This window comes from Saimiri boliviensis, chromosome 1 (genome assembly GCF_048565385.1).
Source record: "Saimiri boliviensis isolate mSaiBol1 chromosome 1, mSaiBol1.pri, whole genome shotgun sequence".
Classification (NCBI taxonomy): Eukaryota; Metazoa; Chordata; class Mammalia; order Primates; family Cebidae; genus Saimiri; species Saimiri boliviensis.
Window position 1 is genome coordinate 168,999,093 of NC_133449.1, and position 12,076 is coordinate 169,011,168.

General features: G+C 49.0%; 2 protein-coding genes across 9 annotated transcripts; one reads left to right on the forward strand and one right to left on the reverse strand.

Moving 5' to 3' along the window:
• Nucleotides 1-3,127: 3,127 nt before the first annotated feature.
• TMCO6 (transmembrane and coiled-coil domains 6) lies at nt 3,128-9,510 on the forward strand. Of its 7 annotated transcripts, XM_074380468.1 has the most exons (13): nt 3,239-3,331; nt 3,448-3,560; nt 3,678-5,514; nt 5,662-5,774; nt 5,864-6,047; nt 6,296-6,400; nt 6,560-6,645; nt 6,895-7,014; nt 7,544-7,655; nt 7,758-7,932; nt 8,064-8,158; nt 8,538-8,705; nt 9,099-9,510. In XM_074380468.1, exons 3-13 carry the CDS (start codon nt 5,449-5,451, stop codon nt 9,210-9,212), a joined length of 1,338 nt encoding a protein of 445 aa, XP_074236569.1. In that variant the 5' UTR covers nt 3,239-3,331; nt 3,448-3,560; nt 3,678-5,448; the 3' UTR covers nt 9,213-9,510. The 7 variants fall into 7 exon arrangements, with proteins under 7 accessions (XP_010342748.1, XP_010342752.1, XP_010342751.1 ...); XM_010344446.3 differs by lacking the exon at nt 3,678-5,514 and having other exon boundaries at nt 3,128-3,335; nt 5,656-5,774; XM_010344448.3 differs by lacking the exon at nt 3,678-5,514 and having other exon boundaries at nt 3,129-3,335; nt 5,656-5,774; nt 6,898-7,014.
• Nucleotides 9,511-9,578: 68 nt separating this feature from the next.
• Nucleotides 9,579-12,036, reverse strand: NDUFA2 (NADH:ubiquinone oxidoreductase subunit A2). Of its 2 annotated transcripts, none has more exons than XM_010344444.3 (3): nt 11,767-12,036; nt 11,539-11,672; nt 9,579-9,782 (listed from the first exon to the last, which is right to left on the reverse strand). In XM_010344444.3, exons 1-3 carry the CDS (start codon nt 11,865-11,867, stop codon nt 9,691-9,693), a joined length of 327 nt encoding a protein of 108 aa, XP_010342746.2. In that variant the 5' UTR covers nt 11,868-12,036; the 3' UTR covers nt 9,579-9,690. The 2 variants fall into 2 exon arrangements, with proteins under 2 accessions (XP_010342746.2, XP_003933940.2); XM_003933891.4 differs by having other exon boundaries at nt 11,539-11,645; nt 11,767-12,026.
• Between the last annotated feature and the right edge of the window lie 40 nt (nt 12,037-12,076).

Here is a 12,076-nt window from a genome sequence, read left to right on the forward strand (position 1 = left end):
AGGCCAAGATAGGCAGATCGCCTGAGGTCAGGAGTTCGAGACCAGCCTGGCCAACATGGCAAAACCCCGTCTCTAATAAAAATAGAAAAAAATTAGCCAAGCGTGGCAGTGGGCACCTGTAATCCAAGCTATTTGGTAGGCTGAGGCAGGAGAATTGCTTGAACCCAGGAAGCAGAGGTTGCAGTTAGCCGAGATGGCACCACTGCACTCCAGCCTGGGCAATAAGAGTGAAACTCTGCCTAAAAAGAAAAAACAAGTTATTTCTTGGAGAAATAAGAAAACAAAATAAAAAATTTTAAAAAATTTAAAAAAGGCGCTGGGCGCGGTGGCTTAAGCCTGTAATCCCAACACTTTGGGAGGCCGAGACAGTTGGATAACGAGGTCAAGAGATCGAGACCATCCTGGTCAACATGGTGAAACCCCGTCTCTACTAAAAATACAAAAATCAGCTGGGCATGGTGGCGCGCGCCTGAAGTCTCAGCTACTCGGGAGGCTGAGGCAGGAGAATTGCTTGAACCCAGGAGACGGAGGTTGTGGTGAGCCGAGATCGCACCATTGCACTCCAGCCTGGGTAACAAGAAAAAAAAAAAATTAAAAAAAGAAGCTAGTCAGTTGCATGAGGAAGGAATCAAGATCCAGGCCCTATTCCTGGCCAGAGAATGGTGCACAGCAGGTGCTCAATAAATGGTTGTCCAGGGGCTGAATGGATACTGGGAGAGAAGATATGGAGGATGGAATGATGGTCTGTAGATATTTTAATGTGTTATTTTGTAGAGATTGCAGATTTCATTGATTAACTCCAAGGGGTAGAATTAAGTTCAAGGGGCCGGGCGCAGTGGCTCAAGCCTGTAATCCCAGCACTTTGGGAGGCCGAGGCGGGTGGATCACGAGGTCGACAGATCGAGACCATCCTGGTCAACATGGTGAAACCCCGTCTACTAAAAATACAAAAAATTAGCTGGGCATGGTGGCGCATGCCTGTAATCCCAGCTACTCAGGAGGCTGAGGCAGGAGAATTGCCTGAACCCAGGAGGCGGAGGTTGCGGTGAGCCGAGATCGCGCCATTGCACTCCAGCCTGGGTAACAAGAGCGAAACTCCGTCTCAAAGAAAAAAAAAAAAAAAAAAAAAGAATTAAGTTCAAGGGAAGGAAGTTAGTTTTAAGAACAATCTTTTTCTAGATTTGTCCTTACTTGAACATTTGCCTAAGTTATATAGCTTTCTAAAAATTAGAGGCTTCCCATAAAAATTCTTAGGTGCCACCAGGACCCTAATTTCTTGGAGCTGCCAAGCAGATCTGGGAGGAGACAACATCAAATAATTTACTACAACTTAATGACAGTTGTGAAAAGGGTTATGAAGAAGCTGGGTCACTGGTACAGTGGTTCCGAGTAGATGACACTGGACTTGAGATGTTGAGGATGGTGTTAAGAGAAGGATGCTGGTAGAGAGAAGAGGTAGAAGTGCAGGCAGAGAAAACAGCTTGTGCAAGAGCCTCCCTCAGGAGTGGGAGTGGGGTGGAGAAGAAAAATGCAGGCGCTGTTAACAAAAAGAAGGTCCCACAAGAGGTGAGTCCAGATTGGAGAGGTATGCAGGGGTTAGACCGTATAGGTGTTAGTTGGTCACAATTCCAATTTTGAGTGTGAGGAACACGGTTTTTTATTCACTAGTGTTTCCTCACTGCCTAGTAGATTAGTGGCACTCAACATTTGGTGAAAGAGTTCATCCTAAAAATAATGGGAACTCAGTTTTATGCAGAGCAAAGAAATAATGATACCTTTCTAATTTTCATCACATATAAAATAAGAATAATGGTCATTGTGGTGAACATTCTGCAAAACAAAAATAAAATTCTAAGGCCCACCCCAATCATCTGAATGGACTTCCTCCTCAGCCAGGGCTCTTTTAAAATTTAACTGGAGAGACTGTTTCAGGCCATGATGGGAAGTGGGAGTCAAACATGCCTCATTATACCTCTCCAGTGTTAACATCAACACAGACTTTAAGTTTGATAAAAAACATTTTACAACCTATTCTCTCTGAAGCCTAGGACTTGAAGGTTTCCTCTACAAATAAAAACTGGGCTTTCCACAATCCTTTATCTTAACCCAGATATTCCTTTACATTGATCTCAGGTCTTTGGAGAAACTCAACCAATCGTTAACCAGAAAATTTTAAAATCTACCTATAAACTAGAAGCCCCCCCACTGCCCCACTTTCAGTTGTCCCGCCTTTCGGTTGTCCCACAAACCAATTTCCCTCCTTCCCTCTCTCCCTCCCTCCCTCCCTCCCTCCAACGCTCTCTCCTTCCCTCCCTCTCTTCTTTTTTTTTAAGACGGAGTTTCACTCCTGTCGCCCAGGTTGGAGTGCAATGGCGCAATCTCGGCTCACTGAAACCTCCGCTTCGCTGGTTCAAGCGATTCTATTGCCTCAGGCTCCCGAGTAACTGGGATTACAGACACCCATCACCACGTCCGACTGATTTTTGGATTTTTAGTAGAGATGGAGTTTAATAGAGATGGCTGGCCAGGCTGGTCTCGAGCTCCTGACCTCAGTTGATCCACCCGCCTCGGCCTCCCAAAGCGCTGGAATTACAGACTTGATCCACCGTGCCCGGCCCATCCAATGTATTTCTTGAATTTGATTGAAGTCTCATGTCTCCCGAAAATACATAAAACAAAACTGTACCCCAACCACCTTGGGCACATGTTCTCAGGACCTCCCGAGAGCTGTGTCACGGGACATGGTCACTCATATTTGGATCGGAATAAGTCTCTTCAAATATTTTACAGAGTTTGACTCTTTTCGTTGACAATTCAATGACACTTCAAGCGTTTTTGGCAGCGCTCATCAATGGGATCCGCATTAATGATGAAATGGCACCGTGGCTCTTCCCGGAGCTAGGAGTTGTTTTGAACGTTCATCTAGTGCGTATTGTGGGTGGGGAAGTTGTGTTTGCTGAGTAGATTGTGACACTGCTGGCTTGGGGCGGTAGAGGTCAGGGATGAGTAACCTGTTTTCCTAAAATTGGTAAAACGAGAAATGAATCCGAGGCGGAGCGACGCCTCTAGCCCTCGCCCCGCCCACCGTCCCCACGCGGCGTCCGCTCGCCGAGCCCCGCCCTCACCAAGCGCCCACCCGGCTCCTCGCGCCCTCCCCTCGTGCTGCGGCTGCGCAGTCAGTGCCATCGTCTACGCTCCGCGGGGCGTAGTGCCTGCTGTTTCTTTGCGGCTTTCCTCCTCCGGCTCCACCATGTGGGGCCGACGGCAGGGCCGCCTTAGGCCCGTGGTCTGCGGGGTGGAGGAGCTAAGGCGCCGCCGGCGGGAGCGGGAGGCAGGTGTGGGCAGGCGAGGGAGCGCGGGGGATATGGCGGTCGGAGATAGGCTTGGAGCCGCGGGTTCTGGATCCTGGTAGTCCTTCCCAATCTCATCTGGCTTCTCCGCCCACAGTACTGCGGAAGGCGCGGAGGGAGCAGCAGCTGGTCAGCAAGAGGCTGCTGAGAGAAGACGCCCCGGAGGAAGCTGGAGAGGGATGTGTGTCTGCGATCCTCGGGGAAACCGAGGTGAGGGGGGCAAAGCGGGGTGCGCTGGAGTCCACGCCCGCTGGCGCTAGACTCCCGGGTCTACTTGAGGTCGGCCCCAAACCTGAACGCAATGCACTCTACACTTCTATTCCCCAGTGGGTCAAGCCAGAAACGGGAATCATCCTGTACAACTCTTTGACCCTAAACCCATCAATCCTAGTTGTTTACCTCCTGAAGAGTTTTGGAGTCTTTACATGCCTCACCGTTGCAGCTGCCACCATCACCTCTTCTCTGGATACTACTGCAGCCTCCTGAAAGGTTACCCGCGTCTATGCTTGTCAAGGACAATACGTCCTTTAAAAACGCCTTTAGAGACGAAAATCCTTCCTGTACCCTGCAGCCTCTTCCTACCTCCAGTTTTATCAGTTTTCTCATCCCAGCCACTGTCCCCTTTTCCGTTCCTGCAACGATTTCAGTTCCTGCAACAGTTCCTTGAGACTTTTTCGTGTCTTAAGGCCTTGGCATTTGCTATGTCTAACGTGGGTTTCTTTTGATATTCTATCTTAACAGCCTACTTGTTTCTTGTAGAATATTAATCATTATCTAATTGCTTGTTTATTGTTATTTCTCTAAACTTTAAATGCAGAAAAGCCTAGATTCTATGTTATTTGTTATCATTGAAAACCCAGTTGCCTGCACATTATCTGGCATATAGTTAAGTGCTCAGTATTGATTGAATGAGTGAATGAAAGGATTTATTCAAGCATTGGGTATCCCCCATATTTGATGTATTATGTTTACATACATAGTTTACCATACACGCTAAGTTGACATATATAGTTATCAACTTATTCCTAGGTCATACTATTCCATTGTGTGCTTACTTTATGCCAAGACACTGTGCTGGTCACTGAGGTACACAAGGATGAAAAGATAAGAGTCCCAGCTGGGCGTGGTGGCTCACGCCTGTAATCCCAGCAATTTGGGAGGCAGAGGTGGGCAGATCATCTGAGGTCGGGAGTTTCACACCAGCCTGACCACCATGGAAAAACCCTGCCTCTACTAAAAATACAAAATTAGCTGGGTGTGGTGTCGTATGCCTGTAATCCCAGCTACTCAGGAGGCTGAGGCAGGAGAATCGTTTAAACCCGGGGAGTGGAGGTTGCAGTGAGCCTGGATCATGCCACTGCACTCCAGCCTGGGCAGTAAGAGCGAAATTCTGTCTCAAAAAAAAAAGATAGAGTCCCTTTCTTTGAGGTGCTCACAGCCAGTGAAGAAGACAGATATCATAAGGAAAAGAAACATGGGGAACAAGAGAAACTTCCAAGTATCTCTCAAAAAGAGCTAACTTCTCAGAGGGAATGAGGAGCAGAAATCTGAAGAGTGGGAAGCTGGAGAGGGTATCCAGGCAGAAGGAATATCATGTGCAAAAGCTCAGAAGTGTTTTAAAAAATAAAAAAAAAGGCCGGGCGCGGTGGCTCACGCCTATAATCCCAGCACTTTGGGAGGCCGAGGCGGGTGGATCACAAGGTCAAGAGATCGAGACCATCCTGGTCAACATGGTGAAACCCCGTCTCTACTAAAAAATACAAAAAATTAGCTGGGCATGGTGGTGCGTGCCTGTAATCCCAGCTACTCAGGAGGCTGAGGCAGGAGAATTGCCTGAACCCAGGAGGCGGAGGTTGCGGTGAGCCGAGATCGCGCCATTGCACTCCAGCCTGGGTAACAAGAGTGAAACTCCGTCTCAAAAAAAATAAAAATAAAAATAAAAATAAAACAAACCCAGTTCGCGTTGTGTTAGTTGTTAAGAGTGTAGGCTGCAAGGAGAGAATGGCTGGAGGAGTAGTTTTCGCCAGGCTGAGAGGTTTAAATATCCTTAGATACTGTTATTCTCATTTTCAGGTGAGGAAACTTAGGTTCGGGTCCCATGTGGAGTAAGTGGCAGGGCTGGTATTCGAAGTCAGTTCTGATTCTCTGTCCACTCCACTGCAAGGTTGGTGCTTATTAGTCTCATTAGTGTGAATGACAAGTTCTGGAGGTGGTGTGATATTGTGAGGCTCACAGGTGAAGTGGACATTGAGAGACTTAAGACTTGCTTCCTGGCAACTGTGTGTTCTCCTTTCCCTGCTATGAGCTCCAGGTCCAGCAGCTCCTGCGGCAAGCCCAGCGGGGGACAGAGGAAAAGAGAGAGAGGGCTCTGGTCAGCCTTCGTCGAGGCTTGCAGCACCCTGAAACGCAGCAAACCTTCATCCGGTTAGTGTGGGTGGTGTGGGAGAGGTGGGAGCTGGGTCTCTGAGGGATGGACCACAAGCTAAACAGGGCTCTGGTACTCATTTGTGTAGGCTGGAGGGCAGCATGCGGACCCTGATTGGGCTCCTTACCAGCAACCAGGCCCTGCTGCAGCTGGAGGCGGCTCGGTGCTTGCATGAGCTCTCTCACTCAGAGCAGTCTACTGTTGCTGAGGCCTGCCTGCCAGCCACTTCCTACCTCCTCACCTACCTCTCCAGTCACAGCCCAGACTTCATAGTAAGCTCTGTGCCTTCCTATCTTGTTTTGGCTTAGATTTTAAAATTTGTGCTTTTGGGATCAGTTTGAGCTGGCAGGTGGGAGGAAGAAAACATGTTCACCCTGATGTCTACAGCCATGTCTATACCCATCATCTCCCCACCCTCTTGTGAGCCTCAAGGATAGCTGCTCCAGTGTCCCCATCACCTCCCCTCCCTCAGCCTGGCATGAAACAGGCCAAGCCCAGTGCTTTTGTTGCCTGTTCTCAGGAGCTGTGTCTGTATACACTGGGTAACCTGATTGTGGAGAGTGAGGCTGTGAGAAGGCAGCTCCTGCCACAAGGCATTGTTCCGGCCTTGGCTGCCTGCATCCAGGTGACTCCCTTCTTCCTCCCTGGGCAACCCTACCTTTGCTCCTCCCCATATGCTCCATCTCCTTTGGTTAGGTAGCTCTAGCCTCTGCCCTGTGCCTAGGGGCTGAGTCTCTGGAGACCTTATGACTCAGCTTTCAGTCAGATCCCTGTCTACTTCCAGTCCCCCCATGTGGCTGTGCTGGAAGCTCTCGGATTCGCCTTGTCCCAGCTTCTACAGGCTAAGGAAGCTCCAGAGAAGATCATCCCGTGAGTAAAACTGTCTTTAGATGTGCAGCCAGAGGTGACCCACTCATTACTATAGCTCCCGGATGCCTCAATGATTTCCAAAGCTGTTGCACTTATAAATTCATGTGTCTGGCTAGGAATGGTTGTAGGTTTGGACATTTTCCCACCTGGGAAGGGCTTTGGGTTTGGACACTTTCCCATCTGCTGTAAGGGTTTGGTAAAAGCCACTGGCATCTTCGTGGTTCCTACTCACAGCCCGGTTTCTGCCAGCAGCTCCATCTTGGCCTCCACCCTCCCTCAGCACATGCTACAGTTGTTGCAACCTGGCCCAAAGCTGAACCCTGGGGTCGCTGTGGAGTTTGCATGGTGCCTTCATTACATCATCTGCAGGTAACATAGGCCAGTTGGGAAGGTATCACGGATCTTTCCTGAGGCTGCTTCCATGACACTCAACTCTTTGAACTTGTATCTGGAATTGCTGTAGTGAGTTTTCATTCCTCCACTGTCCTCTCTCTTTTTGGAGCCTGGGAGACCCACAGACATCAGCTGTTTCTCTTTATTTTTTTTTTTGAGACAGAGTCTTGCTCAGTCTCTAGGCTGGAGTGCAGTGGCGCGATCTCGGCTTACTGCAACCTCCACCTCCTGAGTTCCAGCGATTCTTCCGCCTCAGCCTCCTGAGGAGCTGGGGCCACAGGCGCGTGCTACCACGCCTGGGTAATTTTTTTGTTGTTGTATTTTTAGTAGAGATGGGGTTTCACCGTGTTGGCCAGGATGGTCTCGATCTCTTGACTGTGATCTGCCCACCTCAGCCTCCCAGAGTGCTGGGGTTACAGGTGTGAGCCACCACACCCAGCCTGTTTCTCTTGTTAAAGATGGAATTGACTACATACATAATGACTGCTTGCTTCCTGTTGCCCAGCCAGGTTAGCAATTCCCTGCTTATTGCCCATGGGGCTCTGTCTACTCTGGGGTTGCTGCTGTTGGATTTGGCTGAGGCTGTCCAGAGAACTGAGGATGCAGGACTGGAGCTGGTAGGTGAGGAGAACAGGTGAAATTCTGGGAGATGTTTCCTCATACTCTGGAATGCAGGTACCTCTTCCTCCTTTCACCTGAGCCCCAATTTGTCTTTGCAGCTGGCATGCCCTGTGCTTCGATGTGTAAGCAACCTGCTAACTGAGACTGTCGGAGGGCAAATGCAGCTCAGAGATGAGCGTGTTGTGGCAGCCTTATTTATCCTTCTGCAGTTCTTTTTCCAGAAACAGCACAGTCTGCTTCCTGAGGGCCTCTGGCTCCTCAACAACCTCACTGGTACGCACCATCTCCCCAAGCCTGGACATTTGGATAATGGGGATATTTCCTCATGGCCTAGGATGAGGTGGGTAGGATTGGCAGGGGTGGTGGGTGAAAGCAGTTTTTTCACCCTGGTACTTCTCTTCCAGCAAACAGTCCTAGTTTCTGTACCTCCTTGCTCTCCCTGGATCTGATTGAGCCCCTCTTGCAGCTGTTGCCAGTATCTAATGTGGTGAGCGTAATGGTATGTAGTGGGGCCACTTGAATCCAAGATCTGGTAGTCAGATTGTATGGGAGAGCAGTCCTGAGCCCTCGGAAGTACCCTTAATTGAGAGCCAGCAGGTGGTGTGGTGTAGCCTCGGGGCCCAACCAGTCTAGGTGTGTGTCCCTTAAACTGGATTATTTATCCTTGGACAAATCAACTAACCACCTTAAACTTCAGTCTCCTCACTTATAATTAGGGACAAATTCTCATACTCCTACAACTGCCTCATAGTAGTTGAGAACATGCATGTAGAAGAGCTTGGTATGGTCCCTGGGCATGTGGTCAGCATGCCATACATTTCAGCTCTTACGATCTTTGCATTTCATTCTTTGTAGACTATATACATGTCTGTCTGCAGGTGCTCACAGTTCTGTGCAATGTTGCAGAGAAGGGTCCTGCTTACTGCCAGAGGCTGTGGCCAGGGCGCCTGCTTCCCGCCTTACTGCAGACACTATTCTTTTCTGACACTGAAGTAGTGGGCCAGAGTTTGGAGCTGCTGCATTTGCTGTTCCTGTATCAGCCAGAGGTATAGGTTTCTGACCCACATCCCCAATCACCCTGTTCTGAAGCCACACAGTGGCTCCCTTCCTGTCTAGTCCTAACTATGGTGGTTTCTCTGGGTCTGGCTGACCTAGATAGGTTCCACGTCAGAACCTTCATCCTCTTGTGGGGAATGCACCCTCTGACCCACATCCCCAATCACCCTGTTCTGAAGCCACACAGTGCCTCCCTTCCTGTCTAGTCCTAACTATGGTGGTTTCTCTGGGTCTGGCTGACCTAGATAGGTTCCACGTCAGAACCTTCATCCTCTTGTGGGGAATGCACCCTCTAAAATGGGCTGACCCATGAGGCTGTGGGAATTGAGTCTTAGGACACAGAGACCAAGGTGTGTTGAATTTTTTTTCTTCCTTGCTCCTAGGCTGTTCAGGTTTTCCTGCAGCAATCAGGGCTGCAGGCCCTGGAAAGGCATCAGGAGGAGGCCCAGCTCCAGGAACGTGTGTATGCTCTCCAGCAGACAGCTCTTCAAGGGTGATCTTCCTTCTCAGTGTTACTCATTCGCCTCTCTTAACCTCAAGCTTCTTTGTCCAGTAGAGCCTTTGGAGATTTAGGACCATATGAGGTCTCATGCACTCTACTCCAACACCTAAGCCAAGACCTTTGGGTCCCAGCTTCTCCTCTTTTGCTCAGCACTATCTAGGCAGGAGGACCAAAGGGGACTCTGTAGTCTACTTATTCTGGGGCCCCAGAATCCCTACCTCCCCCCTTTTATTTTTGCTCCAGCAGCTGGTAGCCTTTGATGAGACAGAATAAAGTTTTATTTTTATATTAAACTACTTTGCCTCAGTGGTTGCATAGTAAGGGATAGAGGGCAGATGAAGACAAGAACACCCTGAAAAAATACTTACAGCACAAGCTTTATATGGAATAGGAGAACACTTTTTTTTCACATTACACTAAGTCCATCAGAGCCCAGGCTCTGGAGCTGTTGCTCTTAATCCTCAGTGGAGGTTTCAGGCTTTACCACTTAGCACATTCTCCAGGGCTCTGGTTACCTCATCAGCACTCAAGTTGTTCAAAGAGATATTCTTCTCTTGGCCAAATGCTGAGGAGAGAGAGGGAGGTGTCTAAGTATCTATTCTGCACAGTGGAGGAGGCTACCAAAGTAAAATAAAAGGTCTTTATCTTACAATCTTGTTAAGATGGGAAGAGTACATTTGGTATGCCTAGAATTAATACAATGGGTCTCAAACACATCTAGAAGCCCAAGTAAATAGGATTTTGGCTGATTCTGGATAGCCACAATGGGTTGTTTCAGGGAAGCTTTAGGGGGCACTGTAGGCATTTATAGTTAACTACTGTGAGCAGTGTATTGCATGGGTCTAGCCTTGGCTGGGTGCCCATATGCTAGCTCACCTAATACCCAGCACAATATACTGAAGTTACTCGTGTCTATCTCCTCTTGTAGTCTACTGTCTTTTGGGAGGAGCTTTTTTTCCTCCTCCAGTTATTAATGCATGCCATACTACAAATGTCTACTGTGGGAACCAATCTGCTTAAGGTGGTCACTCTCCTCCACCTTCCCCCTGACGTTTCCAGGGCACCATATAGTTAAAAGCTGTGATTAAAATCCTGTTATTCAGTATGTATAAATATTTATTGCATACCTACAATGTGTTAGGCAACATGATAGGAAAATTTCATTCTGCAATATATTGGAATAGGGTAATATAAAAAGGAGCTAGAAGCAGTCAGGGAATGCCTTTTGGAAGCAGTAACATAAATGACCAGAATAATAACCGGAATAAGGAGCCAGCCATGCCAGTCTTAGAGAGGTAAGTGCATTCTAGAAAAGGGGAATAAATGGCTGGGCACGTTGGCTCATGCCTGTAATCCCAGCACTTTGGGAGGCTGAGGCGGGCGAATCACCTGAGGTTAGGAGTTTGAGACCAGCCTGACCAATGTGGTGAAACCCTGTCTTAAAAAATAAATGTAAAAATAAATAAGAAAAGAAAAGGGGAATAAATGTAAAGGCTCAATCCTGTTATATCCTAGCTGCACTACTTTAGACAGGTTCCACAAGGTTTTGATTCCATTTTTTTCCTAATTTCTACAATGAGAAAAGAAGAAGACGCTTCCTCACGACAAATGAAGATTAAATGAGGCTGAGCCTGGTGGCTCACACCTGTAATCCCAGCATTTTGGGAGGCGGAGGCAGGGGGATCACGAGGTCAGGAGACCATCCTGGCCAACATGGTGAAACCTCGTCTCTACTAAAAATACAAAAATTAACGGGGCCTGGTGGCCCGTGCCTGTAATCCCAGCTACTCGGGAGGCTAAGGCAGGAGAACAGCTTGAATCAGGGAGTTGGAGGTTGCAGTGAGTCGAGATCGTGCCACTGCATTCCAGCCTGACGACGGAGCGAGACTACGTCTCAAAAAAAAAAAAAAAAAAGAAAGATTAATGAGTTAGGCAGGGAAGCACTCAGCCCAGGGCCCAGTTCTAAGTGCTAAAAATTACTGAGATTCTCACACTATCTAGACTGACAATGGCTACACGTTATTTGAACGAAACTGTATTGACTAGCTTCTCTCCTATCAGAAACCCATTCTCAGCTACAAAAACGTCAGTTCTTGGTCCCTACGCAAGACTCGGTCAGCCTACATACTTACGTTGCCTGGGATACAAGGCATCATATAATCCTGATAATATAAATTTCTTCATGGCAACAAGATCAACAGCAAGGCTAAGTCGGAGTTCTAGTTTCTCCACGGGGTTCCGCACGACCTTGGGCGGTCCCTTCTCTTCTCAAACCCTTGTTCCCCTACTGTAGCCCCAGACCCCTGGTGTCTCGCACTCACCGTAGCGGGCCCAGAGTTTGGGCTGCACATCCGAGCACTCGCGGATTAGAATGGGTAGGTCGGGATTCGCCTTCTTCAGCTCCACATAGCGTTTCTCAATGAAGTCCCTGCAGGGCCGAAGAGCGCCGCGCGTGCTGTGGGAGCGCGCGGGCTTCCCCAATTTCAGGGAGGTCGAGGTCGTGACCCCGGCGTCCCCAAGCCCGCCCGCCTCACCACGCCGCGCCTCACCTGACGCCCTGGCTGCCGGGCGAGCGCTGACATAAGTGGATGCGAATCTCTCGCAGGGCCAGCTTTGCCCAGAGTCCTCGACTCGCTGCGGCCGCCGCCATCTTGGGCAATGCCGAAGTCCCCACTGCCAGGTCTTCCGGCCAAGTTCTCCGGTTGGACCAATCGTGGACTCTCCAGCCTAGGCCGAAGGCTGGATGACGTAGGGGCGGGGTAAAGCTTAGCCAATGATATACAAGTATTGTAGGACCGCTGGGAGACCAATTTCTTTGCGCGCAGGGTTGGTCGGAGGCAAAAACAGGAAGCGGAAAGG

Excerpts from the sequence above, each read along its gene's own strand:
- NDUFA2 (XM_010344444.3), bottom strand. The coding sequence starts at position 11,867 with ATGGCGGCGGCCGCAGCGAGTCGAGGACTCTGGGCAAAGCTGGCCCTG. Across the intron at positions 11,673-11,766 it reads CCCGGCAGCCAGGGCGTCAG|CACGCGCGGCGCTCTTCGGC; the intron begins GTGAGGCGCGGC and ends GCGCTCCCACAG. Across the intron at positions 9,783-11,538 it reads CAAACTCTGGGCCCGCTACG|CATTTGGCCAAGAGAAGAAT; the intron begins GTGAGTGCGAGA and ends CTCTCTCCTCAG.
- TMCO6 (XM_010344446.3), top strand. The coding sequence starts at position 3,251 with ATGTGGGGCCGACGGCAGGGCCGCCTTAGGCCCGTGGTCTGCGGGGTG. Across the intron at positions 3,336-3,447 it reads CCGGCGGGAGCGGGAGGCAG|TACTGCGGAAGGCGCGGAGG; the intron begins GTGTGGGCAGGC and ends CTCCGCCCACAG. Across the intron at positions 5,775-5,863 it reads ACGCAGCAAACCTTCATCCG|GCTGGAGGGCAGCATGCGGA; the intron begins GTTAGTGTGGGT and ends TCATTTGTGTAG.